The following is a 13,719-nucleotide window of genomic DNA, read 5'->3' on the forward strand; positions in this document are numbered from 1 at the left end:
GGCTCAATTCTGGAGGTGGAAAGTACATTTTAGGTGGTGTCAGCGTAATTTTATTTTCATTAAGTTTGGAATAGAATGTCCCCCTCGCCCCAACCTTTCCCCCCCACTGCTACACATTTTTCCAGAGGAATCACTGAGTAGATTACACTATCTGACACACGCACATACACATCCACAAACTTTCACACATATTCATACTTAGAGATCTTAACAGTCATGCACTCGGTGTTATTCATACTCAGTGATGTAGTTTTTCACACCTTCGATTCACTATTAGATCACTGACGAACTGGCAGAGTGTTATAGTAGGGCCAGTGATCATACTGTATCTATCACCGCTGTGATGAGGTGTTTTCGAAGGAGTCAGGTGCAGGAGGGTAATTCACAGAATAACAGGATTTATTCCGAAAACACAGAGTTACGCAGTAACGCGTCAAAACACTCCAGTGCGCAAAACAGGCGCACTGGAAAATACAAGGCACACAGGGAAATATTCCGCCGATACAAAATACACAGAGCTCCACCGAGCTTCGCTATCCTCCACAATAAACAATCACACACAAAGACAAGGGGGCAGAGGGAACACTTATACAGGTACTGATGAGGGGATATGAACCAGGTGTGTGTAATAAACAAGACAAAACAAATGGAATGATGAGATGAGGAGCGGCAGTGGCTAGAAGGCCGGTGACGACGAACGCCGAAGCTTGCCCGAACTGTAACACCCTGGCTCTGGGACTCTATATGTTGAGCCAGGGTGTGTTCTTTCTATGTGGTGTATTTCTATGTTGGAAGTTCTAGTTTGTTTATTTCTATTGTTGGCCTGAGTGACTCCCAATCAGAGGCAACGAGTGTCAGCTGTGGCTGGTTGTCTCTGATTGGGAGCCATATTTAAACTGTCTGTTTTTCCCTTTGTGTTTGTGGGTTCTTGTTCCATTTTGGTCTATGTTACCTAGGACGTTACGAGTCGTTTGTTGTTTTTGTTTACTGTCCGTGTTTATCGCTAATGATAAATAAACATGTTCGTTCATCACGCTGCGCCTTGGTCCTCCTCTCTTAACGACGATCGTGACAGAAGAACCCACCATACAAGGACCAAGCAGCGTGTCCAGGAGCAGGCAGACTGGACATGGGAGGAAGCGCCGGGAAAGGAGATGGAGAGGTTGGCGATGGCCCAGGTGGGCAAATCGTGGTCCTGGGAGGACATGCTCGGGGGCAAAGGGCCATGGGCTAGGATTAAGGCCCTGGCGAGAGAGGAGCAGCGGCGTCAGCAGTGTCATCGTCGGACGGACGAGAGGCAACCCCAAAACATTTTTTTGGGGGGGCACACGGCATGGGCGACTGGGCAGCAGGAGGCTGCCACAGGGAGATTAGGAGAGGAGGCCACCGGGTTTTGGGGGCCAGAAGGCAGGTTGGCGGAGCCTGGATGGAGAGCAGAGCCAACTCCCCGTACTCAGGCATGGCAGCATGAGACTGGGCAGGTTCCGCGGTATGCGGAGCTGCGCACTGTGCCACGAGTGGTCCGGCATAGTCCGGTACGTCCTGTGCGAGCACCCCGCACGTGTTGTGCGAAGGTGGGCATGCAGCCAGGACGGAGTGTGCCGGCTCAGCGCTCGTGGCCTCCAGTGCCTCTCCTCGGTCCCGGATATCCTGCGCCAGTGTCACGTGCTGTTATGCCAGTACGGGTACACAGCCCTGTACGTCCTGTGCTGATGCCTCACACAGAGTGTGTGAAGGTAGGCATTCAGCCAGGACGGGTTGTGGCAGCTCTTCACTCCAGGTCTCCTATCCGTCTCCACAGCCCGGTCCGGCCTGTCCCTGCTCCACGCACCAAGCCTACGGTGTGCGTCGCCAGCCCGGTCCGGCCTGTCCCTGCTCCTCGCACCAAGCCTACGGTGTGCGTCGCCAGCCCGGTCCGGCCTGTCCCTGCTCCTCGCACCAAGCCTACGGTGTGCGTCGCCAGCCCGGTCCGGCCTGTCCCTGCTCCACGCACCAAGCCTACGGTGTGCGTCGCCAGCCCGGTCTGGCCTGTCCCTGCTCCTCGCACCAAGCCTACGGTGTGCGTCGCCAGCCCGGTCCGGCCTGTTCCTACTCCACGCACCAAGCCAGGGGTGCGCATCGTCAGCCCGGTTCGGCCTGTCCCTGCTCCTCGCACCAAGCCTACGGGGTGCGTCGCCAGCCCGGTCCGGCCTGTTCCTACTCCCCGCACCAAGCCAGGGGTGCGCATCGTCAGCCCGGTCCGGCCCGTTCCTACTCCACGCACCAAGCCAGGGGTGCGCATCGTCAGCCCGGTCCGGCCCGTTCCTACTCCACGCACCAAGCCAGGGGTGCGAGTCGTCAGCCCGGTCCGGCCCGTTCCTACTCCACGCACCAAGCCAGGGGTGCGAGTCGTCAGCCCGGTTCGGGCCGTTCCTACTCCACGCACCAAGCCAGGGGTGCGAGTCGTCAGCCCGGTCCGGCCCGTTCCAGCTCCACGCACCAAGCCAGGGGTGCGCGTCGTCAGTCCAGCACAACCCGTGCCTGGGTCACCGGTGCCTGCGAGGGTACCGGTCAACTGCTCCACTACGGAGCTGAAGCTAACCGCTCCTGCTACGTCCAGTTCAGCTCCAGCCAGCGGGGCCAGACCGGACCAGGGGCGCTATGGGGGGTTTATTGGAGGGTGGTGGGCAAGGCCGGAGCCAGAACCGCCGCCGAGGAGGAATGCCCACCCAGCCCTCTCCTGTTTTGCTCTAGTTGAGGCGCGGTCACAGTCCGCGCCTTTAGGGGGGGGTACTGTAACACCCTGGCTCTGGGACTCTATATGTTGAGCCAGGGTGTGTTCTATATCTATGTGGTGTATTTCTATGTTGGGAGTTCTAGTTTGTTTATTTCTATTGTTGGCCTGAGTGACTCCCAATCAGAGGCAACGAGTGTCAGCTGTGGCTGGTTGTCTCTGATTGGGAGCCATATTTAAACTGTCTGTTTTTCCCTTTGTGTTTGTGGGTTCTTGTTCCGTGTTGGTCTATGTTACCTAGGACGTTACGAGTCGTTTGTTGTTTTTGTTTACTGTCCGTGTTTATCGCTAATGATAAATAAACATGTTCGTTCATCACGCTGCGCCTTGGTCCTCCTCTCTTAACGACGATCGTGACACGAACAAGGAGAGGTGGCAGTCGTGACAACCGCATTGCCCCAGTTTTGACTGACTGGTTATGTCCCAAATGGCACCCTATTCCCTATATTGTGCACTACGCCCATAGGGCTTTGGTAAAAAATAGTGCACTATATAGGGAATATGGTGCCATTTGGGATGCACAAACTGACTGAACCCTATGGTTTGATACTGGTTGTCCTGATAGCCTTCTATTCTGGTGTGGAAGACACAGTAGAAGTAAACTTGGCAGCGATGAGTCAGAGATAAATGTTAAATAAACAGACTCAATTTGTTGTGACTACCGAACTCAAGCTTTGTTAATCATAATTACATTATAATAAGTCTCCCTTCAGACTGCTTTTAGTTTTCTCAACCCAGCCATCAAATACTTTAGAACCATTTAAATATAATAAATTGGAAGGTTGTGCAGGACTATGGTAGATATGTCAGTGTATTATGTCTGTTGTCTTTAACAGTGTGTTATATGTGAAAATGGGATTGTATTATAAATTGTATTTGAATGTTTAAGGAATCTTGGAAGATTAGTCCAAATGAGGACTAAAAGAGATCCTAATAAAATACAATCTAAATCTCTCAAAAACAATCACTTCAATACAGGAGATACATCACATTTGTTTACGGTTGTCACGATCGTCGAACACAGTGGACCAATGCGCAGCGTGATAAGTGAACATACTTTTATTTAGACCACACGAGCAAAACAACAAAACGATAACGTGAAGTCCTTGGTTACAATACAAAACCAACACGGAACAAGATCCCACAAAACACTGTGGAAAACAGGCTGCCTAAGTATGGTCCCAATCAGAGACAACAAGCAACAGCTGATACTCATTGCCTCTGATTGAGAACCACCCCGGCCAACACAGAAACACATGAGCTAGATAATCAACCTAGAACACAAAACACATAGAAACAACACACCCTGGCTCAACATAACAGAGTCCCAGAGCCAGGGCGTGACAACGGTCACATAGTTTTTCATTGTTTATCTAGAGCTAATGACAAACATGCATAATTAATGTGATATCGAGGGTGACCCAATGTCCTACTATTAAACTCTCAACATACACACACACAACACACAAACACTAGATTGTCTAGATCTCTAGATTGTCACAGACACAAACAACAGTATGTGAACATTTATGTTGCTCCTCAAATGTGTTTATATTTAGTATTGTTTTCGCAACAGTATGTCACCAGTGAATTCATACACTGGCTTTTAAAAAGCAACATTTGTTATGACAATTCCCGATTCCCCAAGCACTAGTATGTCGAAACATAATGAAACAAACAAAGTCACGTGTTTAAAGTGGTCCATGTAGCTCAGTGAGACCAAGGACTCCTTATGTTCCCATGGCCACAGAGACTACCCTTCTCTGATTAGCTTCCAGGAAATCACATCAGCCCCAGGACGTGTGTGTGCGTTTGTGTGTGTGTGTATGCCTGCGTGAGTGCATGCATACGTTTGTACTGTATGTGAGGTTGATGTAAGGTTGATGGAGACACACACGTCCCCACACACAGGTCAGATGCCATAACTGTTGTTTCCCTCACTGTACATGACTGCGGTGTCTGTCCCTGGTGTCAGTGTGGAAAGAAAGGACCCCTTGGCTGCACTGGCGCGGGAGTACGGGGGATCTAAGAGGAACGCTCTACTGAAGTGGTGCCAGAAGAAAACGGAAGGCTATCCGGTAAGGGCCCTGGGTCAGAGACCTCTCTCAATACATAACCCTATCAAATTCCTCTTTCTTTCTTTCGCTTTCTCTCTCTCTGTCACTCTTTCTCTCTCCCCCTCTCTCTCTCCCTCTCTCTCTTTCTCTCTCCTTCTCTCTCACTCCCTCTCTCTCTCCCCTTTCTCCCTCTTTCTCTCTTTTGCTATCTCTCTCTCTCTCGCTAGATATCAGGCATATGTTATACAGGCCATACTGTGCAGTGAATGTTCCTTCAATCCAAGGTTTGGTGGTTAACACTTCAGTATAGGGAACCCATCTTAAGGTACTATGTCCTTATTAGTCGCACATTGAGACAGCTTACGAATAATCGATTTTTTGTTTAACTTGCTCTTTATTAAATACTAATGTATTTATTATGACTAACAATGAGGTTATTAAAGATTGGCCAATAACACATTACTTATAATGTTTGAATAAGAACACAAGTAATAAAGGCCTAATATATGGCTAATAAGACCAAATAAAGGCCTTATTAGCTACTAATATACACACTTATAAACAACAAATGAGTGACTTATTTATATGTGCACACCATAAACTGTGCTTCTCATTGGAACTTGTTGGCTCATGGAGCATATTGAGGTTTTAGGCTGTTTTGACATAATAGTCTGCTGTGTTTACAGACAGACAAACCCTCACCTCACCTGTCCTCACTGTGTGGACATGATGATATCATTAATATCAGCAAATCATCATCAATGCAAATTGATTCAGTAAAAAGAATACAGTGGAACGTGTGGATGTGTGTTTGTGTGGGGGGGGTATGTGTGTGCGTGCGTGCGTGCGTGTCTGAGCAGACACGTAAGTGAGTGTGCATGAGTGTGTGAGTGCATTTGTGTCTGTATGCATGTTATTATGTGTGCTTGTTCCCTTTCTGGGCCCACGTTCACCTGGTTTAGCCCTCCACTAATAGCCAGTTTAAGGAGTCCATTAAGCCGAGTGGGATTACTGGGACTCTGTGATGTGATTGTACATCATGTGTGAGGGCCAGCTAATGCCGCTAACACCGGTAAACAAAAGCTAAGAAAGGAGGGTCGGGGTCTGCCTGGTCTCTGCACTGTTCTGTTCTCCCTCTTAGCTACATTCAGTCACAGTATGGGGTGTGCTAGCTAGCTTACAGTAACACCAAGGCTACGACTGAAATTGTACCCTATTCTCTATCTAGTGCACTACATAAGGAATAGGATGCCATTTCGGGCAGAGCCCAACACCACTACTCTACTTAGCCTAACAACGACCTTGTCCAGGGGTTTCAGTTCAATCAAATGACAGACTGCTGTACTTTGCTCAACCAAGCACACAGGTCAATAAGGGTATTAAGACAAGGTCAAAGGTGACTTTAAAAGTAGACTAGCTTTAAATGATTGAATGATTTGTTAGATCAATAAAGTTCCTGTTTTCAGGCACATTGGATGGTGAAATGAGACATCCCTCCACCCTGTGCTACCTCCCTGTATACAAACCGAATGGACGTTGTATTTGCAGCTATGCTCTCCTTTAACTGGTAGATGGACATGGTCTCCATCTTGATGGAGACTTGTGACTGCTTATCTGATAATTTCTTTCATACACAAACTGTATCTGAATGGCATATAGCTGTGGGGTATTCATTTTAGTCTATGTTCTTATCCAGAGCAATTAGGGTTACGAGACTTGCTCAAGGGCACCATGACAGATTTTCACCTAGTCGGCTCAGGGATTCGAATCAGCGACCTTTTAGTTACTGGCCCAATGGTCTTAACCGCTAGGCTACTTCCCGCCTCATTCATTGGCACCTACTGGTATTCTATGATCTACTTTTACACTCAGTGGTTCTGCTGGGGAGAATAATAATTCTCTGGTTTCTGGAATGCAATAAGAGGCTTTGGCTAATAGCTGGATGAGAATTTATTTCAGTACATGGAATGAATAGGCTCTGAGGTGAATGTTACAGTATATGATGGTGCAGCGTTTCCATATGAGCGTCCATGTGTTTGAATTCCTCCTCAGATTGGGGGTCCGGTGGTTTAACACACCAGATATTTTTAGAGGGAACGTGACCAAACTTGTGAATGGCTGTACAACACGTGTGAGATGCTCAATGGCATTAACATTGAGTGTTGCATAATTCTGCAGAAACATCAATGGGTTTTTGTGTCAGGACAACAGCCATCCATGTCTAAATAATTAATTAATTAATTATTTATTTAATTCATTCATTAATCTGTATTTGATGCCTTGGGCATCAGTTTCGAGCTCTAAAATTACATTACAACTCCTAGCACATCCCAGTACTAGGAACAAATATGGCCACAGGCCTTCTCTGACCACACGGCTGCCTGGGAAAGGAAAAGGTTACTACCAGAGCACAATATGTGCCACAAATTAAGCTTAATATCAGGCCGGTAAAGGTCAGAGCAGACAACCAACGGTGTTCACCGTCATGGCCGACCGGCCCTGGTCCGGCAGAGGCCCACTAATTACCTGCTAATGTGTGGAGACAGACAGCCTGTCACAGTCAAACGTCTCTTCTTAAGGCTGTTGGCTAGCCAGGCTGAGGCCACGGTGTTGATAGCGTTACACAGAACGGGAGGTTGGGCAGTTGTGTCCCCCTCCCTTTTCTACCTAACCATCATTCTGGTTTGATAAAGGTTAGTGGGGTTTATACCTTTCAGTTTCAACAGATTTTAGTGTATTGTTCTGTAGGATACCTATTTTGCTCCATTTAGTAAGGTGGGTGGTGAGGTGATATTTCCCTACTAATAGGACTCTAAAAGCTCTAAATCATGTTGTCGGGTTGATGAGGTCATGTAATGGGGACATAATTAACTGTCTCTTTGAAGAAGCTGTATTTTACCAGCCCTGTAGGAATATTGACTCTGCAGTGTGCGTGCGTGTGTGCATCTGGGGTGCGTGCCTGTGTGTGTTCTCTCTGTTGCACGGCTCAGCTGAAGTAGGTGTAAGGAAAGTGGCCTCGTATATTTTGTCATCTGTCTGTGTGGAGCCGGAATGGCCTCTCTCTCAGACAGCCCCTCCCACTGGCCGGAGGTCAGTTATTATTATACCACAGCCGTATTGTTATAAGGCCTGTGGTCAAACAAGACTCTAATTAAATTAAGATGGAAAAACAGACACCACTGTAATCTAGAGGGGGATATTTCCTGTTTAAAATGAAAACCACTAAAGACATTCTGTTTCCCAAATGGCACCCTTTCCTTATAGTGCACTACTTTGGACCCAGTCAAAAGTATTACACTATATAGGGAATAGAGTGCTATAGGGAATAAAGTGCTATTTGGGATGCATCTTTTTACGCTATAACCCTATTGGGGATGCAGAGCCTTATTATAACACTTTTCCTGTGGTCAGTAATAATTACTGGGATGGATTTAGACACCTGTTAGCCTAGCTGTTAGAGCGTTGGGCTAGTAATCAAAAAGTCGCTGGTTCAAATACCCGAGCCGACAAGGTGAACAATATGTGAATGTACCCATGAGCAAGACACTTAACCCTAGTTTGCTCCAGGGGTGCCGCACTACATTTTTACATTTTAGTAATTTAGCAGACGCTCTTATCCAGAGCGACTTACAGTTAGTGAGTGCATACATTTTCATACTGGCTCCCTGTGGGAATCGAACTCACAACCCTGGCATTGCAAGCGCCATGCTCTACCAACTGAGCTACACGGGGCACTACTATGGCTGAGCCTTTAAAAAGCAACACATTTCACTGCACCTATCCGGTGTATGTGACAATAAAACATCTTGGTTTTTTTTATAAGCTAGGATTTTCATTTTTTTTAGTAGCTATTATATCACGTTAATACTAGCATAATAAATCTAGGGTCATTATTGATCACGATGAAGGGCTAACTTGGCTAATATATGTTTGATGTTGAACACTATCCTCCTGTCACATCCAAACTAAAAGAGGATGGCAGGTTTATTGCAGTTTTTGATGTTGAAAACAAGATACAGTGTGAAGCCGCTGTGTACGTGTGGATATACCCGTACATCCCACCTGAGCCCTCTCCCCTTATATGGAGCAGTGATGATGGCCATGGGCCCCTATGTATGCGCCCACTCAGGCGGTGTGTGTGTGTGTGTGACAACCTGCCAATACGGCTCGTGCCACTGGCCATACTTTAATGACTAACAAGGTCAACCGTTGAGAGAGATACCATTAAATGTGGTAAACAACACACACACAGTGACGTGAGAGCTGGAGGTGGCCGTGCTGTCGCCATGGTGAGGAAGAGAGCAATACCCCCCAGGGTAGAGGGGGAGAAGGGGTAAACACAACACCACGGTAATGTGACCAAGATTAGTAGACACACACACACACACACACACTGGGACCTGAAGGATGTTCTGCATTGGTGTGTGTCAACATCTGGAGGCGAGGCGCTGATGGTGGTCTCAGAACACCTCAAATGTCAGCTTCTCAGAAGAGACGATTGATCAGCAAAGACCTTAAGGAGGCTCTGATTGACTGGGCCCTGTGGGAGCTAGCTAGCCTCTCAGAGTGGAGGAGAGGAGGGGAGGGGAGGGGAGAGGGCTCGCTTTCACAGGAAATCAACATTCACCCTTTGTAGATTTCACACACAAACACAAACACGTCCACATGAACACACACACACACACACACACACACTTCAAACAGAGCTGACCATATGTACATGCCTCTGCCAATGGCCATGCAGAAGACATTATCATCATGACAAATTATCTGTTTGAATGACGATTACAGTATCTCAGGTGTACTGAAATCCACTGCCCGTCACAGACAGTTAATCACTTTCAATGCAGAGTATTTTGTTCTAATTCCCACCTGCTCTGGTTTCCGACTGTATTTTTATCATGGTGGTCTTTGATGTTGTTATTTGGGTCAGCCCGGATGGCGAGTTATTAAATTAACCAAAACATAAGCCTTGTTTATTGTTCAGGATGGGAACAATGAGGAGAAGGCGAACAGACAGGCTTGGCTGGGAGTCTCAGTCTGGGCTGAACAGAACACAGGCTCAGCTGGGACTAAATAAAGAATTGGCCTTCCTCTGTCATCCGGCCCTCTCTGAGAAACAAACACAACCACCCCTGGAGGTAGAAGGGGGCGAGCTAGGACCCCAGCGGTGTGAGGAAGAGGGAAGGAGCTAAAGAATGGGGTGGTGGGGGTATATCTAGACATTAGAAGAATTGTGACATTTAAACTGTGTCATGATACTGTTGGGGTGGGCCGTAGGGGGATGCAGCAGATGCATTGGTAAAAATGCATCATGACTCTCCATGCCTCAGTACCATGTATATGGGAGATAAATACTTACTCAACACAATTCAAACTGACACAAAGGCCTTGGTATCCCTGCATCCTATTTGACTTCTACCACTCTTCCTAACACCCAAGAGAGAGAGCGAGAGAGAGAGAGAGAGAGAGAGAGAGAGAGAGAGAGAGAGAGAGAGAGAGAGAGAGAGAACACAATCCATTATCATATATGGACGGGCTGCTTAGCAGGGTTCTCTAGAGAGCTGCCTCATTACATTTACATTTTAGTAATTTAGCAGATGCTCTTATCCAGAGCAACTTACAGTTAGTGCATTCATCTTAAGATAGCTAGGTGTGACAACCACATATCATAGTCATAGTAAGTAAAATTTTTCTCAATAAAGTAGCTTTCAGCAAATTCAGAACTAGTAATATATATTTTACCTTGCCTGCCGCTCCTGTGTGTGTGTGTGTGTGTGTGTGTGTGTGTGTGTGTGTGTGTGTGTGTGTGTGTGTGTGTTTTCCCTGTCCGGCCCTGGCTGCACTTTGCTTTCAGGCTGTCATTGCTCATGATGATGATTCATTGCATGGCCTATTACAGCAGCTTCCCTCTTCTTTGTTTACCCACTCCTTTACTCAAATAGGGACAGACAAAGAGAGACAGTGAGAGGGGCTCAGGGCTTAAAGGGATAGTTCGGGATTTTGGAAATGAAGCCCTTTATCTACTAACCTGGCTAATACTTAGTCTGGAAAGGCTATTTTGATGTTGTCGGCACGATGTGTCGATAATGAAGGGAATGTGCTTTTTTACTGATTGGTTTTCCTCTGTGTCTTTCTCACCCAAACCAACGTGGACAACCACACAAAGCCCCCTTCCAATACAACTGTTGGATTTTAAAATACAACGTGACGTCTCAACACCCCAGGAAATAAAATAAAACCGTTTGAGAGAACCAATCAAAGCTCAGCCAGCAATAAGCACAACTCTGAGCAAATACTGCATTTACAACGGCCTCCTGTCCAGACCAGTGTCACAGCTCTCCTTCTCTTTGAGTCACATGAGTTGCATCAGCCAGGCTATTTATCTACTTCCCCAGATTCAGATGAACTTGTCAAGTGTCAATGTGCAGCGGTAGGACGGAGTCAGGCGCAGGACACAGAACTGAGTAAACAACGTACTTTACTCTAAAAATAAACAACACTAATTCACATAAGTCTCAGACACAAAACAAAGAACAAACACGCACAAAACCATGTGGGAACCAGAGGGTTAAATAGGGAAATCATATAATGTAATGGGAACCAGGTGTGTACAATCAAGACAAAACAAATGGAAAAAGAAACGTAGATCGGTGGCAGTTAGAAAGCCGGTGACGACGACCGCCGAACGCCGCCCGAACAAGGAGAGGCACCAACTTCGGCGGAAGTCGTGACAGAACTTGTGGATACCATTTTTATATCTCTGTGTCCAGCATGAAGGAAGTTAGAGGTAGTTTCGCAAGCCAATGCTGACTAGCGTTAGCCCTAAGCTAGTTATCATTGGCTCGCGAAACTACCTCTAACTTCCTTCTTACTGGACGCAAGACAATGGTATCCAGGAGTTCATCTGACTCTGTCTGGGTAAGTAGATAAAGGGCTTCATTGCCAAAATCCTGAAATATCCCTTTAATGGTAGTAGTGATGGTTTTTGCGACTGCACTTGAAGAAACTTTCAAAGTTCTTGAAATGTTCCGTATTGACTGACCTTCATGTTTTTAAGTAATGATGGACTGTCGTTTCTCTTTGCTTATTTGAGCTGTTCTTGCCATAATATGGACTTGGTCTTTTACCAAATAGGGCTATCTTTTGTACACTCCCTCCCTTGTCACAACACAACTGATTGGCTCAAACGCATTAAGAAGGAAATAAATTCCACAAATTAACTTTTAAGAAGGCACACCTGTTAATTGAAATGCATTCCAGGTGACTACTTCATGAAGCTGGTTGAGAGAATGCCAAGAGTGTGCAAAGCGGTCATCAAGGCAAAGGGTGGCTATTTGAAGAATCTCAAATATAAAATATATTTTGATTTGTTTAACACTTTTTGGGTTACTACATGATTCCATAGGTGTTATTTCATAGTTCTGATGTATTCACTATTATTCTACAATGTAGAAAATAATAAAAAATAAAGACAAACCCTGGAATGAGTAGGTGTGTCCAAACCTTTGACTGGTACTGTAAATAGTCAAGTAAAGTACAGATACCCCCCAAAAAACTACTTAAGTATTACTTTAAAGTATTTTTACTTAAGTACTTTACACCAATGTGTGTGTGTGTGTGTGTGTGTGTGTGTGTGTGTGTGTGTTCATGCGTGCCTGTGTTCTCTATTACCAGGCAGTTCTCTCATCGGTCATGGAGCCCTCAGAGAGTGAGGCTGTGTGTGCTCCCATGATGGCCTTGCCAGAGTGTGTGTGCTCCATCATCAGCCAGTGGGCAGTGGGTTTCCTCTTTACTCTTCAGAACCATATTGTGATAATGGCACACTGTCATCTGGAAGTCAAGTGTCATAATAACATTCCAGCTTTCACCCACTTACTGTAGCTACACTTATCCACGTGTACCCTTTTACTGTAACAGTAAATATTTCCAGGAAATGCTTATTAACTGTAAGGTTTTACTGTAACTCCAATGACAATGTGTTGGGCCAGTGTGGTAGATGTGAGAAACGAAAGGAAGAAGTGAGAGATGACTGTTGGTTTGTGCTGTAGTGTATGTAGAGAGCTTTATTTATAGTATTGGAATAGCTGACAGACTTCTCTGTTGTCGTAGCTGATGGTGATATTGTATGTTGAGGCCTTCTGGCTGACTGGCTGGCAGACTGGCTGGCTGGCTGGGCCTCTTAATGCAATCATACTGTAGATGTTATCTACTTAACCTTTTACTGCAGTGGGCTAAATAAGGGTCACACAGAGTGTTTCTTGGTAGTCTTAAACAAATGTGCTATGAAACAAAAGTATACACCTCACTAGGGCTGTCCCAGACTAAAAGAAATCTTGGTCGACCAAGAGTCGTCTGTTCGTTCGATCAATCGATTGGTATTGTATTTTTCCATATATAGACACATCTATGGGTCTTAATCAAATCAAGTATATGCACTGAGCTTGTCTGATGTTTAAGCAATCTGTTTGATGAAATAATTAAGACACACAAATGACTAGAGGGAGTCTGACTGAAAAGTTATGCTACTGAAATCCCTAACTTGTTTAGGAAAAACATTCCCTATTCACTCAACCCTTTACGTGACACATGAATGCATCACTCTCTTTACGTTACACATGTATGCATCGCATGCACGTGACCAATAGGGCCTGACCTATAGCACATCATTAAATTGGTTATAACAAACTCTGAACACCTTGACACGTGACAGCAAAATGAATGCAGAGGACATAACAAATAAACTTGAAACGGGGGAATGTTTACTGGTTGCTCAGGAGGTAAAGGGGAAGTCAGATGTGTGGAATAAATTTGACTAGTTGTGGAAAATACTGGAGATCAAGAAAAATAAGGGAAGGAGCAAGCGCTGCATGCATATTATGTGTGCCA

The 13,719-nt window shown here is 45.9% G+C and overlaps 1 protein-coding gene across 5 annotated transcripts in view; it reads left to right on the plus strand.

Annotated features, from left to right (window-relative positions):
- The window catches only part of LOC121573552 (cytospin-B), a 221,185-nt gene that overhangs the window by 159,076 nt on the left and 48,390 nt on the right, over positions 1–13,719 (plus strand). For all 5 annotated transcript variants that reach the window (XM_041885626.1, XM_041885628.1, XM_041885627.1 and 2 more), the window contains one exon: positions 4,749–4,851. In XM_041885626.1, the coding sequence (XP_041741560.1) occupies positions 4,749–4,851 (103 nt within the window). The remainder of the gene's footprint in view (positions 1–4,748; positions 4,852–13,719) is intronic.

This window comes from Coregonus clupeaformis, chromosome 9 (genome assembly GCF_020615455.1).
Source record: "Coregonus clupeaformis isolate EN_2021a chromosome 9, ASM2061545v1, whole genome shotgun sequence".
In the NCBI taxonomy this organism is placed as follows: Eukaryota; Metazoa; Chordata; class Actinopteri; order Salmoniformes; family Salmonidae; genus Coregonus; species Coregonus clupeaformis.